The 18,178-nt window shown below is 37.3% G+C and overlaps 1 protein-coding gene across 6 annotated transcripts in view; it reads left to right on the forward strand.

Moving 5' to 3' along the window:
* STAG1 (STAG1 cohesin complex component) overlaps positions 1-18,178 on the forward strand; it is a 381,944-nt gene that overhangs the window by 334,262 nt on the left and 29,504 nt on the right. For all 6 annotated transcript variants that reach the window (XM_070072781.1, XM_002716398.5, XM_070072783.1 and 3 more), the window contains 2 exons: positions 4,059-4,139; positions 17,479-17,571. In XM_070072781.1, coding sequence (XP_069928882.1) covers positions 4,059-4,139; positions 17,479-17,571 — 174 coding nt within the window. The remainder of the gene's footprint in view (positions 1-4,058; positions 4,140-17,478; positions 17,572-18,178) is intronic.

Consider the following 18,178-nt stretch of genomic DNA (forward strand, 5'->3'; position numbering starts at 1 on the left):
CCAAATATCTCTCTTCCCTTATAATGCCAACCAGGCAACTTCTATAAAATTATGGAACCTGGGGCAGACTTGGCTATTACAATGCCCATAACCCATGTCTGAGTTCTAGAGTTGATTCCCAACTCCAAATCCTGATTCCATCCTCCTGCTGATTTAACTGTGGTGGGCAGCAGTGCTAACTCTAGTATTTAGGCTCCTGCTAAGTATTGAGAGACCTGGACTGAATTTCTGGCATCCAGGCAATTTGGATAGTTAACCAGTGTATAGCAGCTATCTTCATCTCTGTCTTTCTGTCTCTCTCTCTCTCTCTGCCTCTCAAATAATTTAATTTTTTTTAAATCACACAGAACTATGGACCATGTTCTATTAAGGGGGAACAAAAACTTATGGATCACAGCTTCAAAAATTCCTAGTATAGGTCACCAGAAAAATAGAAGGAAATAAAAAAAAATGTTTAGATGATTAGGATAATAAGGGTTATTTGAAATTTAAAATAATTTTTAAATTTTGCCTTTTCCTTTCACACAAACCACTTTACCAGTATACTTTATACTATAAATTAGAGCTTATGGAAAGATGTCTGAGGCCGGCGCCACAGCTCAATAGGCTAATACTCCGCCTGCGGCGCCGGCACCCCAGGTTCTAGTCCCGCTTGGGGCACTGGATTCTGTCCTGGTTCCTCCTCTTCCAGGCCAGCTCTCTGCTGTGGCCTGGGAGTGCAGTGGAAGATGGCCCAAGTGCTTGGGCCCTGCACCCGCATGGGAGACCAGGAGAAACACCTGGCTCCTGCCATCGGATCAGCGCGGTGTGCCACGCCAGCCGCAGCGGCCATTGGAGGGTGAACCAACGGTAAAGGAAGACCTTTCTCTCTGTCTCTCTCTCTCACTGTCCACTCTGCCTGTCCAAAAAAAAAATGTCTGAGTCATTGAATATATTGTCATTGAGCATCTTCTAAGTATAGTAGAGTGATTTCTTTAGCACTGTTCATAACTTGACATTGTGTCAGTAGTCTTGTTTCTTCATTCTAATAAGTCGATCATTTAATTATTATGTTTAATAAAGCTCTGACATCAGCTCCTTAATGTTTCATCAAAAGCACCCTTCATTTCTCTTAATTCTCATGAATTAATTTCTGTGCCAAGGAGCTGGTGTTGTGGCATAGTTGGTAAAGCTGCCACCTTACAATGCCGACATCTGTTATGGGCACCGGTTCAAGTCCCACTTGTGATCCAGCTCCCTGCTAATGTGCCTGGGAAAGCAGCAGAAGATGGCTCAAGTCCTTGGAACTCTGTACCCATGTGGGAGACCCAAAGAAAGCTCCTCACTCCTGGCTTCAGTCTGGCCCCGTCCTGGCTGATGGGGCCATATTCCCAGGGAGTGAACCAGTGGATAGAAGATCTCTTTCTCTGCGTCTCCCTTTCTTTCTGTAATTCTGCCTTTCAAATAAATAAAATCTTAAAAAAAAAAAAAAATTCTGTGCTGAGTAGGCATGTTGGGGAAATTTTTTGCTTAATTTTCAACTTGAAAGTTTTGAAACAAAACAGCTAAAACTCTCAACTAGTTTCTACATCTACTTATTGATATCTGTTAATTTATTTTCTATATATGTTCATCTTTATGTTTTTCTTGTTTATCAAGTGGGGAAAATAATAGGGATAGTATGTTTATAAATGTCACAAATAAAATAATGGAATATTATTATCAGCTATGCTTTATTACAATAAAGATATATCATGTATTCAAATTTAATTGTAGTAAAAGACCTTTCCAAAATGGAATTCTCTTTTATTTTGTGGTTCTTAATTTTATTTTCCTGAATCTCTCTTTAAACCAAACTTGAACAGATGTTTCACAAAAAAAATGTCAGAAAGTACACAGCCTCATTGTAATTAGGGAAATGTAAATTAAAAGACAATCAGTGCTACTCATACATAATAGAATCACCAAATTTAAGACAAATGATACCGATGTTAGTAAAAATGTGAAGCCACAGGAACTGTTAATGACTTGTAGATAATGGTTTAGTAATGCTATATGATCTGACAATCCTATCCCTAGAGCAATGGTTCTCAACATGTGGTCCAGCTACCCTCAGAAATTTTTAGAGGAGGTCCATAAGGTCAAAACTATTGTTCTAATAAGTTTTTGTTTGCTTTCTTCATTACTGTATTCTTGCCAATGTACAGTAGAGTACTGATTTCCTAACAACATCCATAGTTTTCTACAAAAGCTATTAAAATACACCTTTTTTCCCCAGTGACCTATCTGTTTGAGATCAGATTTTCTTCAAGTACTTCAGACTGTATATTTTAAAAGATTGCAGAAGCAGAAAGGAAAATCCAGTTTTTTATAAAGGCAAACATTAATGAAATTTGCAAAAATGTAACACAGTGATACTCAATTTACTTTTTTAATTTTCTTAAGCACATTTAATTTTGAGGCCAGGCCTTTGATGTAGTGGTTAAGATGCCACTTGGGAAGACTGCATCCCATGTCAGAGTACCTAGGTTTGAATCCTGGCTCCTTCCCAATGTTAGTTTCCTGGTAATGCACACCCTGGGAGGCAGCAGTGATGGCTCAAGTACTTGTGTCCCTGCCATCTACTTAGTAGATCCGGATTGCCTCAGGTCTCCTGGCTTCAGCTTGACCAGGCTATAACAGGCACTTGAAGAATGAACCAGCAGATAGATTGTGTGTATGTGTGTCTGCCTCTCAAATAAATAAATTAAAAATTACTGCAAAAAAGGAATAAACAATTTTTAAAGGAAATATTTTTGTAATGTCTGTTTATCTTCATCTACTTAAAAGGCATAGCAACAGAGGCAGAGATCTTCCATCTGCCAGTTCATTTCCCAAATGCCAGCCATAGCCAGAACTGGACTAGGCCAAAGCTAGGAACCCAGAACTCTGGTCTCCTGACTGGGTGGCAGGGGCCCAAGCACTTGAGCCACCATCTGTTGCCTCCAGGAAAGCTGGATTGGAAACCGAGGTGCCCAGAGTTAAACCAGCAGTGTTATGTCATGTAGGTGTCCCAAATGGCAGCTTTCACCCAGTGTGCCACAACACCCTCCCCTATAATTTTGATTTTTAAATAAATTAGTAAACATTTTATAGAGATTTCTTAGTTTTAATTTCTAGTATAGTATAGTATAAATATATAACATGTAAATCAAGGCTTTGGGAAGTTCTTAGTAGTTTTAGAGGCATAAAGAGGTGCTGAAAACTAAAAACTCAGAATTTCTGCTCCACAATGTACCAACAGTCACATATTAAAAATACTTTTAAGAATTACCAGTAATGGCCTAAAATTCAGACACAATAGAATAAATAAATTGTGGGATATTCTAAAAACTACAGGAATAAAATTTAGCAGTTTGTGGATACCTGTAGAATGTATTAACCTTAAATATAAATGTTGAAGTCAGGCTTGAATTAATACATATTGCATGATTCCATTCATGTAGTATTCATAATCACTTATAGTAAATTCTAAGGCTGCAGGCTTAATTATTAAAATATACTGATTAAAAATCAACAACTGCTATCCTTAAAAGAGAGATTATATTGAGAGAAGATACTGGCAATGTTGTTTCCTGACCTGGTGGTTACACAGGTATTTTTTGCTTTATAATAATTCATTAAGATTTATGTAGTTTTTGGTATGAATATTACATTTCACATTAATGCTTTAAAACAAAAGAGAACATTGATTATAAAATTTGTGTAGATACTTGTTTCAGGTACTTCAGTTACATAATTTGGATAGAAATACTTTTACCAATCTCTTAAGAATTTGAAGTTTTTATGATACTGTTTTTGTTTAAAACACAATGTTATTTGTGTTCATGTTAACATTTGTTATGTATTTTCTAGATTAACATGTTAATCCTTTTTTTAACCAAATATTTTGTACATTTTCATTACGTCTACAATAATTGACTTGAAACTATCAAAAACATAAATGTTATTCTCTTTAGTACTATACAAGTATAAATTATCTCATTCATTTGATTTTTTTTTCTTTTCTAAAAAAGGTTTTTTCTTTTCATTTGATACAGATAGTCGTGCAGGCACTGCAGTGTTCCCATTACTCGATTCTTTGGCAGTTGGTGAAAATTACTGATGGGTCTCCCTCCAAAGTAAGTAAGAGTTTGTGAAGGCAGGAGAGTTATTATTAAAATAATAATTTACTTAACTAATGTTTATTAATTTGTTATGTTGCAATATAAGGAATAACCTTTAATATGTTAATCTATTACTAGTTTTACTTTATAAGTATATATTTACCTTCTTATGGAAGACATTAAAATAACAGATGCGTCATTGTGTGTTTATACATATATACAATTTAAATTCTTGTAAGAAATAGCTATCAAAGACATGAGTGAAAAAAGTAGAATATTGTATAGAAAAAAGTATTGAAAGGCAGTAGTATTTAGCTTTCATTCTAGCAGTATGGCCCTACAAGTCCAAAGTGAACAACCCTTTTGAATCAAAAACAACTTAAAGTATTGGATTAAAAATATTTTTTGATAGAACCTATACACAACCACGCAAATCAAAAAGAAACATATAAGTTAAGGAATAAATAAAGTAGGAGCCAAGGAACTAAAAAGAACATTGACACCTACTTCATTTTGAAAATCTCTAATTTAGACCATGTTTAAGGTCTTTACATAGTTGAATATCTTAATAAGTAGCCATGTGTTACTAATATAGTTGGGATCCTAAAGAGCTACTATCCACTCAAGCACAAACCGGAAGTCACATCAGTTCCCTTCATGAGCTAGGGGATAAAAGTTCCTGTCTTAAAATTTGTCAATATTTAAGTGGGGAAAAATTGGTTATTATTATGAAATTTAATAACCATGAATTAACTATCACTTGGGTTTTCATCCTGAATTCATATTATTTAAATGATCAAAAAGGAAAAAAGAAAAAAAACAGATTGAGACAGGTAGTTATCTCCAATCACCTAACAGTATCAAGTGTAAATCTGTAGGTAATTTCCTTAAAGAATTTTCCAACAATAAAATTTAAATAATAGCAAAAAATAACTCAGTTGAAAAGAGGACATAAAGCCATGAATAGAACCACAAAGAGAATCAGAAAAAAATAAAAAAAAACTTTACATATTGACATTATCTGACATAAAGATAAAATACTTTATTATTTCGTGAAATGAAAGAGGCTTGAACATAGGGTTAAAAAAGGGAACATTTGCTCAAAAAAACAAAGATATTAGGATGTTTGTGTTTCCTCATCTTGTTAAATAAAGAAGGTATTTAACCAGTAAATATGATTAATATATTTGCACATAAAACCAGCAGCTTGGTAGCAGATGATATTTTTTCCTTTGAGAAAACATTTTTTCTTCTGATTAATAATAATTAGTGGTTGTTTTTTTAAAATGTTAATTAAAAGGATAGTAATATATTGATTAACCTCATGGTTTTCCTATTATATTGGCAATTTCAGTCTTAAAAAGCAAAATCTAATATTAACCCTCCTTATTAGTAACAAAAATTATTTTAAAACTGTATTTCATTTCCACGTTTTTTTTTTGAAATGTTCTTTAGTATGGTAAACTAAAAGAGTGTATATTTGTTAAAATTTCACGATTAGAAATTTTTCAAAACTTTTGTTTTCATCTGGTTAAGTTTTTATTTTTCATTTTTTTCTTGGACATTGTTTTGATTGAGTTACTTATATTTTGACAGTGCTGAAAACTGCATTTAGTGAATTCAGAATACATATTTATCTAAACATTTAACATAATTCAGTGCTTAGCCACTCTTTATATCTAATTTGATTTTTGTCCTTTTACATTTATACTCCATAACTGGATGAGAAACTATTCTTAAACCTACTACTTTGAATTTTTCTATTTTCTTAATCCTCTTAGACCAGAATTTTAGGACTCCTTGCCTTTCTATTGAGATTTTGTCTGACATGTTCTTCTAATAAAACACAGCTTCATTTTATTATCAGTCATACTATATATTTTGTGGTTGTCTTTCCACAGTAGCTATGTAGATCTTGTGGCCAGCACTGATTTTCTCTATGTGAAAAAGAATACTGAGGTATCTTTTAGGTGCTTTATAATTCAATTGATTTCATTTGTGGCTTTGTGTACATTTAAATCATATGTGAAATTCTCCTTACTTAAGTGTCTCAACTCATTTCTTCTCACTTTGAACTTGTGAGGAATTTTTTAAATCCAAATTATATTCAAGAATGTTTGTGTATGGAGTGTGCCTATAGTTTAAAAGTGGTTCTTTGTAATGATCTGTAAAGCATGAATTCTAAAGACAATTGCAAACTTTAATCTTTCATTGCTAAGATTCTTCCTCTTAAAACAATAACTCATATGTAATGATTACTACATAAGGAACTGCCAGACTTTCTGATCTCCTGTTGGTATAGAGTATCTGAAAATTTGAGAATCATATACATAATCTATGTAAACATATAGTTTATAATTTTAACATCCCACAGATGTCAACTTCCTAACTGTAGTTCCAGCCACAGCATTAACTTAAGTAACCTGGAGGCAAATTATTTAAATAACTTTAAAGTAGATAATATATGTCAAAACACTTTATGAGCTGTAAAGTGCTTTCCAGGTGTTAACAACTAAAAAAATCTGTTATCTGTGCCTTCCTTTACTTGTTAGTGAAACTAAAAATTGTATTGTTCCAGTATTTGCAAGCTCTAAAGTTCTGCAATTGATGCGAATATTAATTGCTAAATTGAAGGTTTCTAGATAGATATACAAGAATCTTAACAGTGGTTACCTCTGGGAAATAGGATTTCTTTGGGAGCAGGCATAAGAAGAAGACAACTTTACTTTCCACTTTTCAAAAAAAAGATTTGCTTGGGGGATTGTTTGTGTTGGTGTTTAACATAATTTTATCACAAAAAATCTTTGTAAAGATTTATCTAATTATTTGAAAGGCACAGTTACACAGTAAGGAGGGAAGGAGGGAGAGAGAGAGAGGGAGGTTTTCTATCTGCTAGTTTACTCCCCAAATGGCCTCAATGGCCAGGATTGAGCCAGGCCAAGGCCAGGAGCTTCTTCCTTGCCTTCCACATGGGTGCTGGGGCCCAAGGACATAGGCCATCTTTTGCTGCGATGCTGGTGCTGCAGACTGTGGCTTAACTCCCTATACCACAGCACCAGCCCCTGTCACAAAAAAAAATCTTAGTAACCATTAGAAAAGCATCTTGATTCTCCATCCTAATCTCAAGTTTGGTTTATCACATACAACTCACAAAATTGTTGGACTGGAATGAATCCTAGAAATATACTTAATGTGTTCTTTGTCTTATTTGCTATAACAACATTATTCTTTTGTTTATATTAGAGCTAGAAGGGGATTTGAAAATCATTTGATGAGACTTGCTAATTTTAGGTAAAGCTTAGAAGGAGACCTAATGTGATATTACCATATTGATGTTTTATAAATCAATAAACACAAACACACCAATTAAATCTTCCCAGTAATCCTATAGAATGCATGTTACAGTTCCATTTTATGGATAAGGAACCTGAACCTTAGAGATTGGAACTTGCCTAAAAGCAACAGATTTTTAGTGCAAGTATTTTGAAACTGAAGCTAATGGTCCTTCTTTAAATTCTTGTGGTTAACAAGCTTTTAGTATACCTAGCTCTGGAGGGTTTGGTTGTGGTGGTTATTTTTGTTTTTAGCAAATTTTCTACAGACATATCAGTTGACTCTTCCTTGAATACAAACTGGCATTGTCTGTTAATTGTGTATAGCCCAGTAATATCACATTACTGGGTTTCTTCCATCAGTTAGTATACCTAAGGATGTTTAGGTGAGACATTACCATGATTTTAAATGGCTCAGTTTATAATGCCAGTCATTAAAGTACAATAAATGGAGGACTTGTTAATGATGCACCTAGAACTCTATCCCTTTGTCCCTCTTTCAGTTTTTTCTAAAGTTTAAAGGTACACAGTAAATATTGGAATACTTATAAAAGCTAAATATTTAATATTTCTAATGTTCGTCCTTTAGAAGCTACCTGAAAGTTGCATCGGTTAGTTTATTAGCTAGTGACAGAGCAAGCGGTTGACTGTTGTCTGTTTCTTTCTCTAGTCATTAATACATTTATAGAAAGTTTTTAGTGTTTTTAGTGTAGAGTGGTTTTCAATAATCTAGGCTGTCTTATACACATGCTCATTGTATTAAAAAAAGGAAAAATATAAAATGTGTAAACAAAACTTCTAACTCTTATCCAATGGATAACCACTGTTAATATTCTGGTGTATTTTCTTTTAGTTCTTTTTCTTACATATACTTTTAATCCTATTTATGATTTTGTATCTTCATTGAACATAACTTGTTCTTCAGTTATGGAAATGTTTATAAAATATTTTTGATGTATGCATAATTGTCCATCATGTAGCTGTACTGTAATTTATTTTACTCTCCTTTCTTTTTACTTTTGAACATTTTTACTAATAAAATAAATGATATGATGGACATTCTTTTACAAAAGCTTGTTTGTGTTTTCTTTCATCTTGAATTCTTAGAAATGGAATTACTAGGTCAATAATTTATGTACTTTTAAGATTCTTGATATATGTTGCCTAATGATTTTTAGAGAGTGCTCTGTAAATTTTATTTTTCTTACCATGAGTACTGTCATTCAGGAGAATATGAATAGTAGTTATATTTGAAATTTAAATTCACTATAACTTAACAGTAAGCACTATAACTGAAGATTATTAGAAGAATATATCAAGAATAGGCTTAGATCTTTATTTGAAATGGAAGTGTACTGGGTTTCACCAATGGGTATTTCCTCTGTTCCCCTAATTTCCAGAGTTGAAGCTCTCTGGCAATCTCAGAGGTCATGTTCAGTATACTTTGCTGCGTTGCCCCCTAGTGCTGTTCCTGTAGAAGCAGTCTTCAATTTTTCTTCTCTGTAGCAGAAAACATTCTTCCTTCAGCTCCTTCTGGACATATACAAAGACATATAAAGATCCAGGTAAATAAGCGTTAGGGTTACAATAATGCCCCTATTGCCTTCTTGGGCCTAGAGAGCTAGGAGTTTCCTCAACATTTTTTTCCTCAGAGGAGCTGTCCTGTTTCTATAATCTTATATTTGTACTACTCTGTGCCTTGCCCTGCATGTTTGTATTCTCAGCTGTGGTAGGGAGGACCTGGGACAAACATCCCTGCTTTCTTCAAGACCCTGGCCCTAGTAGTAATCCTTTAAATCATGGAAAGTCAACATTTCCTAGGTAACTACAAGTCAGATTATTGTTGAGATATTTAACTGCAAAATTTGTTTCTCAGTCACTCTCTAGATTACATGTTCTCTTTTGCAAATTCCAACTTGATGCCATTCAAACAAACTAGAGAATGCAGGAATGAGGGTAAAATAAGATGGAACTGTTAGTGGCCAAGCCCCATGAAGGGACTTTTTTTTTTAATGATTGATTTATTAACTTGAAAGTCAGAGTTACACAGAGAGAGTAGAGGCAGAGAGAGAGAGAAGTCTTCTATCCGCTGGTTCACTCCCCAGTTGACTGCCAACGGCAAGAGCTGTGCCGATCTGAAGCCAGGAGCCAGGAGTTTCTTCAAGGTCTCCCATGCGAGTGCAGGGACCCAAGAACTTGGGCCATCTTCTACTGCTTTCCCAGACCATAGCAGAGAGGTGGAGCAACCAGGACTCAAACTGGAGCCCATATGGGATGCCTGCACTGCAGGCAGTAGCTTAACCTGCTATGCCACAGCACTGGCTCCAAATAGATATATTTAACACAAACATATATTTGTAGAAATGGGCTCTAATGCATAAAAATTCTACTGATTGCTTTCTATATCTCTTTTTTACCTCCTCCTTCAGAACAGCAGTGAACAAGAAGTATCTCATTCATTTCTTTGCTCCATATTCCTATAACAAAATACATCTTGTACCTCTCCATCTGCAGAGGTTACTTCTTTGAGAGAAAGGGAGTGGGGGCCAAATGTGAGCAATGATAGCTATCCCTATGGGAACAAAATTTTAGCAGTATATTATCGTCAGAAATGAGCTCTGAGAGTTTCTCATGTCTGAGTATGACTGACCTAGCCTCGGAGACATAGGACCAGTGACTTTTTTTTTTTTTTTTTTTTAATTGCAGAGAGAGGGAGAGACAGATCTTCATCCACTGATTCACTCCCCAAATGGCCACAGTGGCCAGGGCCGGGCTGATCTGAAGACAGACGCTAGCAGACACACACCTTTTATTTCATAAAAAATCCTATCCTCATTAATTATCTAGTTACTTTTGAAGACTTTTTTATTTGTTCCATGACTCCAGAGTTCTTTCCTGAGTGTTTTCGTGTTAATATTTTGTCTAATTGATAGTACCTGATTGGTCAAAAAAGTCAGTGGAAAAACAACCATGTCTTCTATATCTTTTTCCTTTTTCAGTTCAGGGTGTTCCTTTGGAAACGAGAAATAAATATGTTCAAATCAGGAAAAAAACAAGTCATGGTATCAGTATCCCATTAAGTGTTCCATGTTGTGTCTTCAACCCTTTTCCTGGGCCTCCATGTAGAGGAATTTCTGTTCTACTTGGGAAAACCTCCCCTTGAAGCATAGCTTAAGCTTCCTCAGCTTCACTAACCCTGTCTACCTGGATACTGGTTTTACTTACAAAAGAACAGTAGCATTTAAAGCATTTCATTTACAAATACATGAATGCCTTAAGATATTTAATAATTATTAATAAGAGGTAGGACTGTGAATAGCTATTCAAAGTAACAATTACTACAATATAAAAATGTATTTTAACTGAACTTATCAGAAACTTAATACTAACAGTATTTAAACAAACGTAACAGTTCCCACTTTCTGGTTTAGAGATGAGAGATTTTCTGCACCAAAATTAATGGTAGTTAATTAAAAGTTTTATTTCCTGTCAAATCATTATTTGAGTAGAAAGGAAATAGGTGTCTTATACTACTTAATATACCCTGAGTGGTACAGTAATGCGTTTTCCAACCTATAGCAGTTTTTCTTATTTCATAAATGTTTTCCTAGTACTTAACAATTAGTGGATGTTTATTAAATGACTTCTTGTTGCTGACCCAATTTGTACAGTAAGCTCTCAGTTCTTGTATTCTGGAGCAGAATCTGTGGAGTTAAATCTGAGTTCAAATTTTGACTTCGTTTCTTAACCACCTGTGGCAAGATAAGCAAGTTACTTCACTTTAAGCCTCATATTTCTAATATATAAAGTGGGAATGCTGGATAGGTTAGTTGAAAAAGAAACTGGTAGAAGTATTTCAGTTAACAATCAAAAATGTTTCTTTGACATTCTGTTTCAACCCTAGTCTTTACTTTCCTAATCTTCTCTTGCCAAAGCCAAGAGTTATATTAAATGAACTGTTATCTGAGTCTATGAGAGTATTTGAACATACTCTGTGGCTGTGTCTGGTATAAGCTTGGGGTGCAGTGTGATAGCTATTGTCTTCTATCTGAATTTTGATATAATTTGGGAATTCAAATCTCTAACTCTAGTCCTAATAGTAACAATGTTCCCTCTGAATCCTTTAGCTTCCTTCATCTTTGTACACTACAGGAAAGAGAAATCAAGATATTTTGGAACTACAATAGGCAGCTTAAGGGTTCCTGGATTATTAATGGGTTAGCCCTTGAGAAGATGGCAGGCTTCAGCAAGTGGGGATTCACATCTCCAAAGACAGAAACAACACTGAAAACTAGGTGTTATATTTGAGGTTTAAATATCCAAAACTCAAATACTTACAGTGTATTCACAAAAGCTTCATTCTGCTGAGATGAGTCTTATGACTTGCCGTGACCTATTTTTTTTTGTCTTAGTTTCACCCCATCAATGTTTTATTAACTGATTGCTTTATAACCTTTTCAAAATTCCAAGCTTCCTGGGATGAGTCTTTTTTTTTTTTAAGGATATCTTACTTTTTTATTAAAAAGTTTAACAAGGCCGGTGCCGCCGCTCAATAGGCTAATCCTCCGCCTGCGACGCCGGCACACCAGGTTCTAGTCCCGGTAGGGGCGCCGGATTCTGTCCTGGTTGCTCCTCTTCCTGTCCAGCTCTCTGCTGTGGCCCGGGAGTGTAGTGGAGGATGGCCCAAGTGCTTGGGCCCTGCACCTGCATGGGAGACCAAGAGAAGCACCTGGCTCCTGGCTTTGGATCAGCACGGTGCACCAACCTCAGCATGCCGCCAGAGCAGCCATTGGGAGATAAACCAACCGTAAAGGAAGACCTTTCTCTCTCTCTCTCTCTCTCTCTCACTGTCCACTCTGCCTGTCAAAAATAAATAACTAAATAAATAAATAGTTTAACAGAAACTAACAGATTGTTCATATTTACAAGATGCCATGGGATGTTTTCACACATGTGTACATTAATATCATCCAATCAAAGTAAATACATTTATGCCCTCAAATATCTAATATTTATTTATAGTAGAAACATTTAAAAATGTTAATTGGTAATTTAAAGAGAAAACATACAGTATATTAACATTGTCTGTATTAATCCTACTGTGGAACAGCACTCCTGAACTTTAATACCATTCTAACTATGACTTAGTACCCATTAGTCAACCAGGATGAGTCTTTTTACTCTCTTTTGCCTTTCTCCATTCTCTTGTTATTACCCAGGCTAATGTTTTTATCAGAACCTGTAAGCTCACTGAGAGGCAGCTGAGGCAACAAATCTGATAAGGTTTCCTCAACTGGTTTTAGAGGAAAGAGTCCATGTTAAAGGGACACCCTTAAATACAGCCTTTGCCATGACCTGAATAATGGAAACATTCAGGAGTTGACTCTCCGGAGAATATCTAGGTTATCATAGTGCCAATCCCACATGCCTTGCTTATGAGGCATATCAGTTGCTTCATTTGGGTGTTCCACTTGGATTTTTTTTTTTTTTTTTTTTTTTTTTTGACAGGCAGAGTGGACAGTGAGAGAGAGAGACAGAGAGAAAGGTCTTCCTTTGCCGTTGGTTCACCCTCCAATGGCCGCCGCGGCCAGCGCACTGCGGCCGGCGCACCGCGCTGATCCGATGGCAAGAGCCAGGAGCCAGGTGCTTTTCCTGGTCTCCCATGGGGTGCAGGGCCCAAGCACCTGGGCCATCCTCCACTGCACTCCCTGGCCACAGCAGAGAGCTGGCCTGGAAGAGGGGCAACCGGGACAGAATCCGGCGCCCCAACCGGGACTAGAACCCGGTGTGCCGGCGCCGCTAGGCGGAGGATTAGCCTAGTGAGCCTAGTGAGCCGCGGCGCCTGCCCCACTTGGAATTTATATGTAGAAATTGAACAGTCCCCCTTCCCAGGGTGAAAAGACCATAACAGTGGCTTTTGTCCAGTGAACCAGGATGGCTACTAGCTATCTCATTGAGTAGTAAGCTAGGGGTCCTGCATCAATTCAAACACTCTCTTCTACTCTGTTGCATGGAAAAACATGATGTAAGAATCCAATCTTTTTAAAAAGATTTATTTATTTATTTGAGAGGCAGAGTTAGAGAAAAAAGAAAGACAGAGATCTTCCATCTGCTGATTCACTCCCCAAATGGCCACAGTGCCTGGGACTGGGCCATTCCAAAGCCAGAAGCCAGGAGCTTCTTCCAGGTCTCCCATGTGAGTTCAGGGGCCCAAATACTTGGGCCAACCCCACTGCTTTCCCAGGCACATTAGCTAGGGGCTGGATAGGAAATAGAGCAACCAGGACTTGAACCAGAGCACATGTGGGATGCCAGCACTTCAGACAGCAGCTTAACCAACTGTACCACAGTGCCAACCCCAAGAATCCAGTTTATTAAAGGCTCCTTCAGAAGCTGATTATAATTATCTACAAAATGAAACAGTTCCTTCATATTCAACATTCTGGTCTCAGTAGTTTCTTGGTTTTTTTCCCTCACCCTACTTGACCACATATTTGGTGACCAAAGAAGATTTAAAGGTACTTTGTGTTGACCTGGTCTAATTTTCTCCCTTGTGGAGCTGGCGCTGAGGCTTAGTGGGTAAAGCTACCTCCTGCAGTTCTGGCATTCCATGTGGGTGCTGGTTTGGGTCCTGGCTGCTTCACCTCTTATCCAGCTCCCTGATAATATGCCTAGGAAGGCAGTGGAAGATGGCCCAAGTCCTTGGGCCCCTGCACCCACATGGAAAACCCGGAAGAAGCTCAGCTTCTTTGGATCCGCCCAGCTCTGGCCATTGCAGCCATTTGGGGAGTGAACTAGCTGATGGAAGACTTCTCTCTCTGCCTCTGCCTCTGCCTCTGCCTCTGCCTCTGCCTCTGCCTCTGCCTCTGCCTCTCTGTAACTCTGCCTTTCAAATAAATAAATAAATAATTCTTAAAATAATTTTCTCCTTTGTGTATATATATATAGCTTTAAGGCTAATGGCCTAAGCTTAGACTGTCAACATCTAAGCTTGGTCCAGAGCTTCTTGGCCCAACCCAGCAGTCTCTTTTTTACTGTTATCTTAATTATTACTAGGGGATTATGTTTGCTATGCTTTTCATTATTTTCCCTTATGTATCCTATGTGTCAGCTCTGTGGAAGTTGGTTCTGCTGCCATCTCTAAACTCCACTGGTAACTTATCCTTTTAGTAATTGAATGCAACACAGGTATAGGTTCATACCATGGACAACCAGATGTCCATTCAGGAATCAAAGGTTCTTCATCCTCCACCCATTTATATATCCTCCTCTAAACCATGTGTTTCCATGAGCCAAGGACATTCTAGCAAATTCCATCACTGCCACTGAATGTAAAGAATATTGAGGAATAAACCAAATTTAGTTTCTCCTGTACTGTCACTTCTATACCTTCTCCTCTGTGACTGCAGAAGAACGGAGATTCACACATTAAATCAGTTCCGCAGCAGACTGAGTTTCTCCTATTCAATTCTGACTCCTGGATGGCATCAGAATAATCAGATTCCCACAATTTGAAAGCTCCTCGCCACAAGACTGCCCCTACTTAACATGCCAGTTATTTTACCTGTATTTCTGACCAACTTTCTAAAATTAGGGTTTCTACAGCTGTCTCTTTGGGGTCAGTGAATTTACTAGAGTGGCTCAGAGACATCAGAAGAAACACTTTTCTTAGATTTATAAGTTTACTATTAAAGATAAAGATGAATATCAGATAAAGAGATAAGTTAAGAAAGGCACTTGGGTAGGGCATGGAGTTTCCATACCTCACTTTCTGGGAACCTGCATGTGTTGAGCTACCTGGAGCTCCTGGAATCCAGGAGCTTTTGGGTTTTCACTGAGCTCTCATTTCATAGGCATGATTTACTACAAAGAGTGATTTTAGATTTAAATTTATAGCCCTTAAAATGTAGTACTTGGTATATAATCTGAACAACCTCTCTACTTAACTGGCCTATTTCATGTCATCTCCATTTCTTTTAGAAAAGTATCATTTTTACACAAAATTTTAACACCCCCATGGTAAAAAATCCCCTGTCAGGACTTCCTTATCGCCCTCAGAATATCCAAATGATTTAACATGACATTTTAAATTTGCTTCCATCTAAATAGAAATAGATCTTGACTTCCTCTTTAGCTTTCTCTCTCGCTACTCCCTTCCCTATTTATGTCCCAAGTGTAATAAATTAATAGTTCCTCAGAAGTACTTTCAAACATTTGAAAATCTGTGCTCTATCTGGAATACCCCTTCTGTAGCTAGATAATTTTTGTTCATCATATACTTTATCTTCTTTGGGAACTCTTCTGTGACTTTTTTAAAGATTGCTTTATTTATTTGAAAGTCAGAATTAGACAGATCTTCCATCTGCTAGTTCACTCCCCAAATGGCCACAGTGGCCAAAGCTGAGCCAGGCCTAAGCCTGGAGCCCTTCCAGGTCTCATGTGGATGGCAGGGGCCCAAACACTTGGACCATCTTCTGTTTTTCCCAGGCCCTTACAGGGAACTGGATTGGAAGTGGAGCAGCTTGGACATGAATCAGTGCCTATATGGGATACCAGCTTCTCAGGCAGCAGCCTTACATGCTACGCCACAATGCCAGCCCCTGCAACAGCTTTTAATTCAGAATGTTGAAGTTTGGTTATTGGATATTCATCTGAAGGAACATAAAATATTCTGAAGATAGTGTCTGTTTTACTACTGTGCACAAGATGAGCTTATTTCTTTTTCCAAGTGTTGCAGAAGTTGTCGCTCCCCCTCTTCGTGGAGGAACGACACAGGACCCTGCGCTGTTCTTTTGTCTGCTCGGCCCTCCCCGGGTTTGCTGCTGGTTCTTCCCGGGTTGGCTACCGTCCCTTCCACCTCCGTGGAAGGGCGGTTCCCCCTGCCACATTCCCCACTTCCGCGGGGGAGCGGCACACCGCCGGCCGGCTCTCTCGGGGGCTGCACAGGTGTTCCTTCAGATAGATGTTCCTCTTAGATGTTCCTGGTGCATGCCGTCTCTCTCCTCCTTTATAGTCCTCCTCCGCCAATCCCAACTCGGCTGCCCACACGCCGAGTACGCTGCTCTCCTCCAATCAGGAGCAAGTCCTACAGTTTATTGGCTGAACTGGAGGCAGCTGTGTAGAAGCTGTTTTCTCCTCTCCCAGCGCCATATTGTGGGAGAGCAGATGCATAGAATAAGTCTTAATTCCAGTAACTTAGTCTAGTCCGAGTTGCTCCCCACAGAAGTATGTATCTTGTTTTTGAAGAATCATTATTTAGGATGTGAGGATCCAAAAAAGGAATGAGTACTGTTGTCTGTGCTAAAGAGTTTTGGTGTAATGGAATACTTTCTAGAGTGATTTCTACCTTGTCCTTTGCTTAGGTAATTACTTCCCTTTATAATACTGTGAGCTTTGATATCAGTCCTGTTTTCAGACTCTTGCTGATAATGACCACTTAGCTGGTAAGCCCTCAAATCTGTGTCTGACATATTATATATGCCCAACAAAATTAAATTTCCTTTTTATACTTTTCAAATATTGTTTCATATGGAATGCTATTTGGCCATCTAATTAAATACTCTGCCCATGCAGTCTTAATGGTTTATTTTCTTCCTTTGACAGTTTGTTAAGTGCTAAGACTATGAGAGAAGTCAGTACACATTTGGTGCTCAGTTAATTTTTTCAGTGCTGCAGTGCTCCTTAACCTTACTACCACCAGTTAGTATGTGTTAGAGGAAAGACTAATAATTTTATATCAGCCTAAAAAACCACATTTATATAAATGAAAATCTATTGGGAACAATCATACTGAGTATTCCATTGCTAAAAAGGACTGTTTGGGATCATCAGTCTCACTGTCCCTTTTTCAATTAGAACCAATAATCAGGAAATAGCTATGTTAATTGATTGTCAGTAATAACTAGTTTTATGAATTTCCTTGATAGTAGTCCACTTTGGCTACTTACCATGTATTACTCTTTTTTATCAGTTTTTTTAGTATATTGTTAATTCATGCTTACAAAATTAAATGTTTCTTACAGGAGGATTTGTTGGTATTGAGGAAAACAGTGAAATCCTTTTTGGCTGTTTGCCAACAGTGCCTATCTAATGTTAATACTCCAGTAAAGGAACAGGTAAGAAATTACCAGTTAAGGACTCTCAATAAACACTCAAACACCTTGATTAACAGTATGATGTAGTTTTGTTATGACAGTTCTTAGTAGATATAGCTCTTGCTAAAATTTATGGGACCTAAGACAGAAATATAGATATCTCAACATTTAAGTTATAAAATGAATTAATAGACTTGTTATTATAAAATCTATTCTGTCTTTTTACTTGGACAAATATCCTCTCATCATCTAGAAGGCCAGGTTCAAATTTAGAATTCCTGGGTCCTGAGATTTCTGTCAGAATATTGAAGGTTCTGAGAACTGATCTGAGCTTGCCCTTTTGTTGTAAACTCTTCAGCTCTTTTCCACACTGGGAAGAGCTTCTCATACATATATGTAAATACTTCTTCAACTCTGTCAGCACCCACCCCAAACAGCTGCCTCTTGTCCACCTTGAAGCCAAGGAATGCACACTGGGGACAAATTATGCCTAGAAAAGAGGCCTTTGTAGGCTCTGACAACAGGATTAGGTGTGTTAGGACAAGGAATCTTTGAATCTCTGTTCTTGAACACTGGTATAGAAGTGGGAGGTGTTAGGTGGGGCTATCCCTTTGGTCTACCATACTCC

The sequence above is a fragment of the Oryctolagus cuniculus genome, chromosome 4 (assembly GCF_964237555.1).
Source record: "Oryctolagus cuniculus chromosome 4, mOryCun1.1, whole genome shotgun sequence".
Taxonomy (NCBI): domain Eukaryota; kingdom Metazoa; phylum Chordata; class Mammalia; order Lagomorpha; family Leporidae; genus Oryctolagus; species Oryctolagus cuniculus.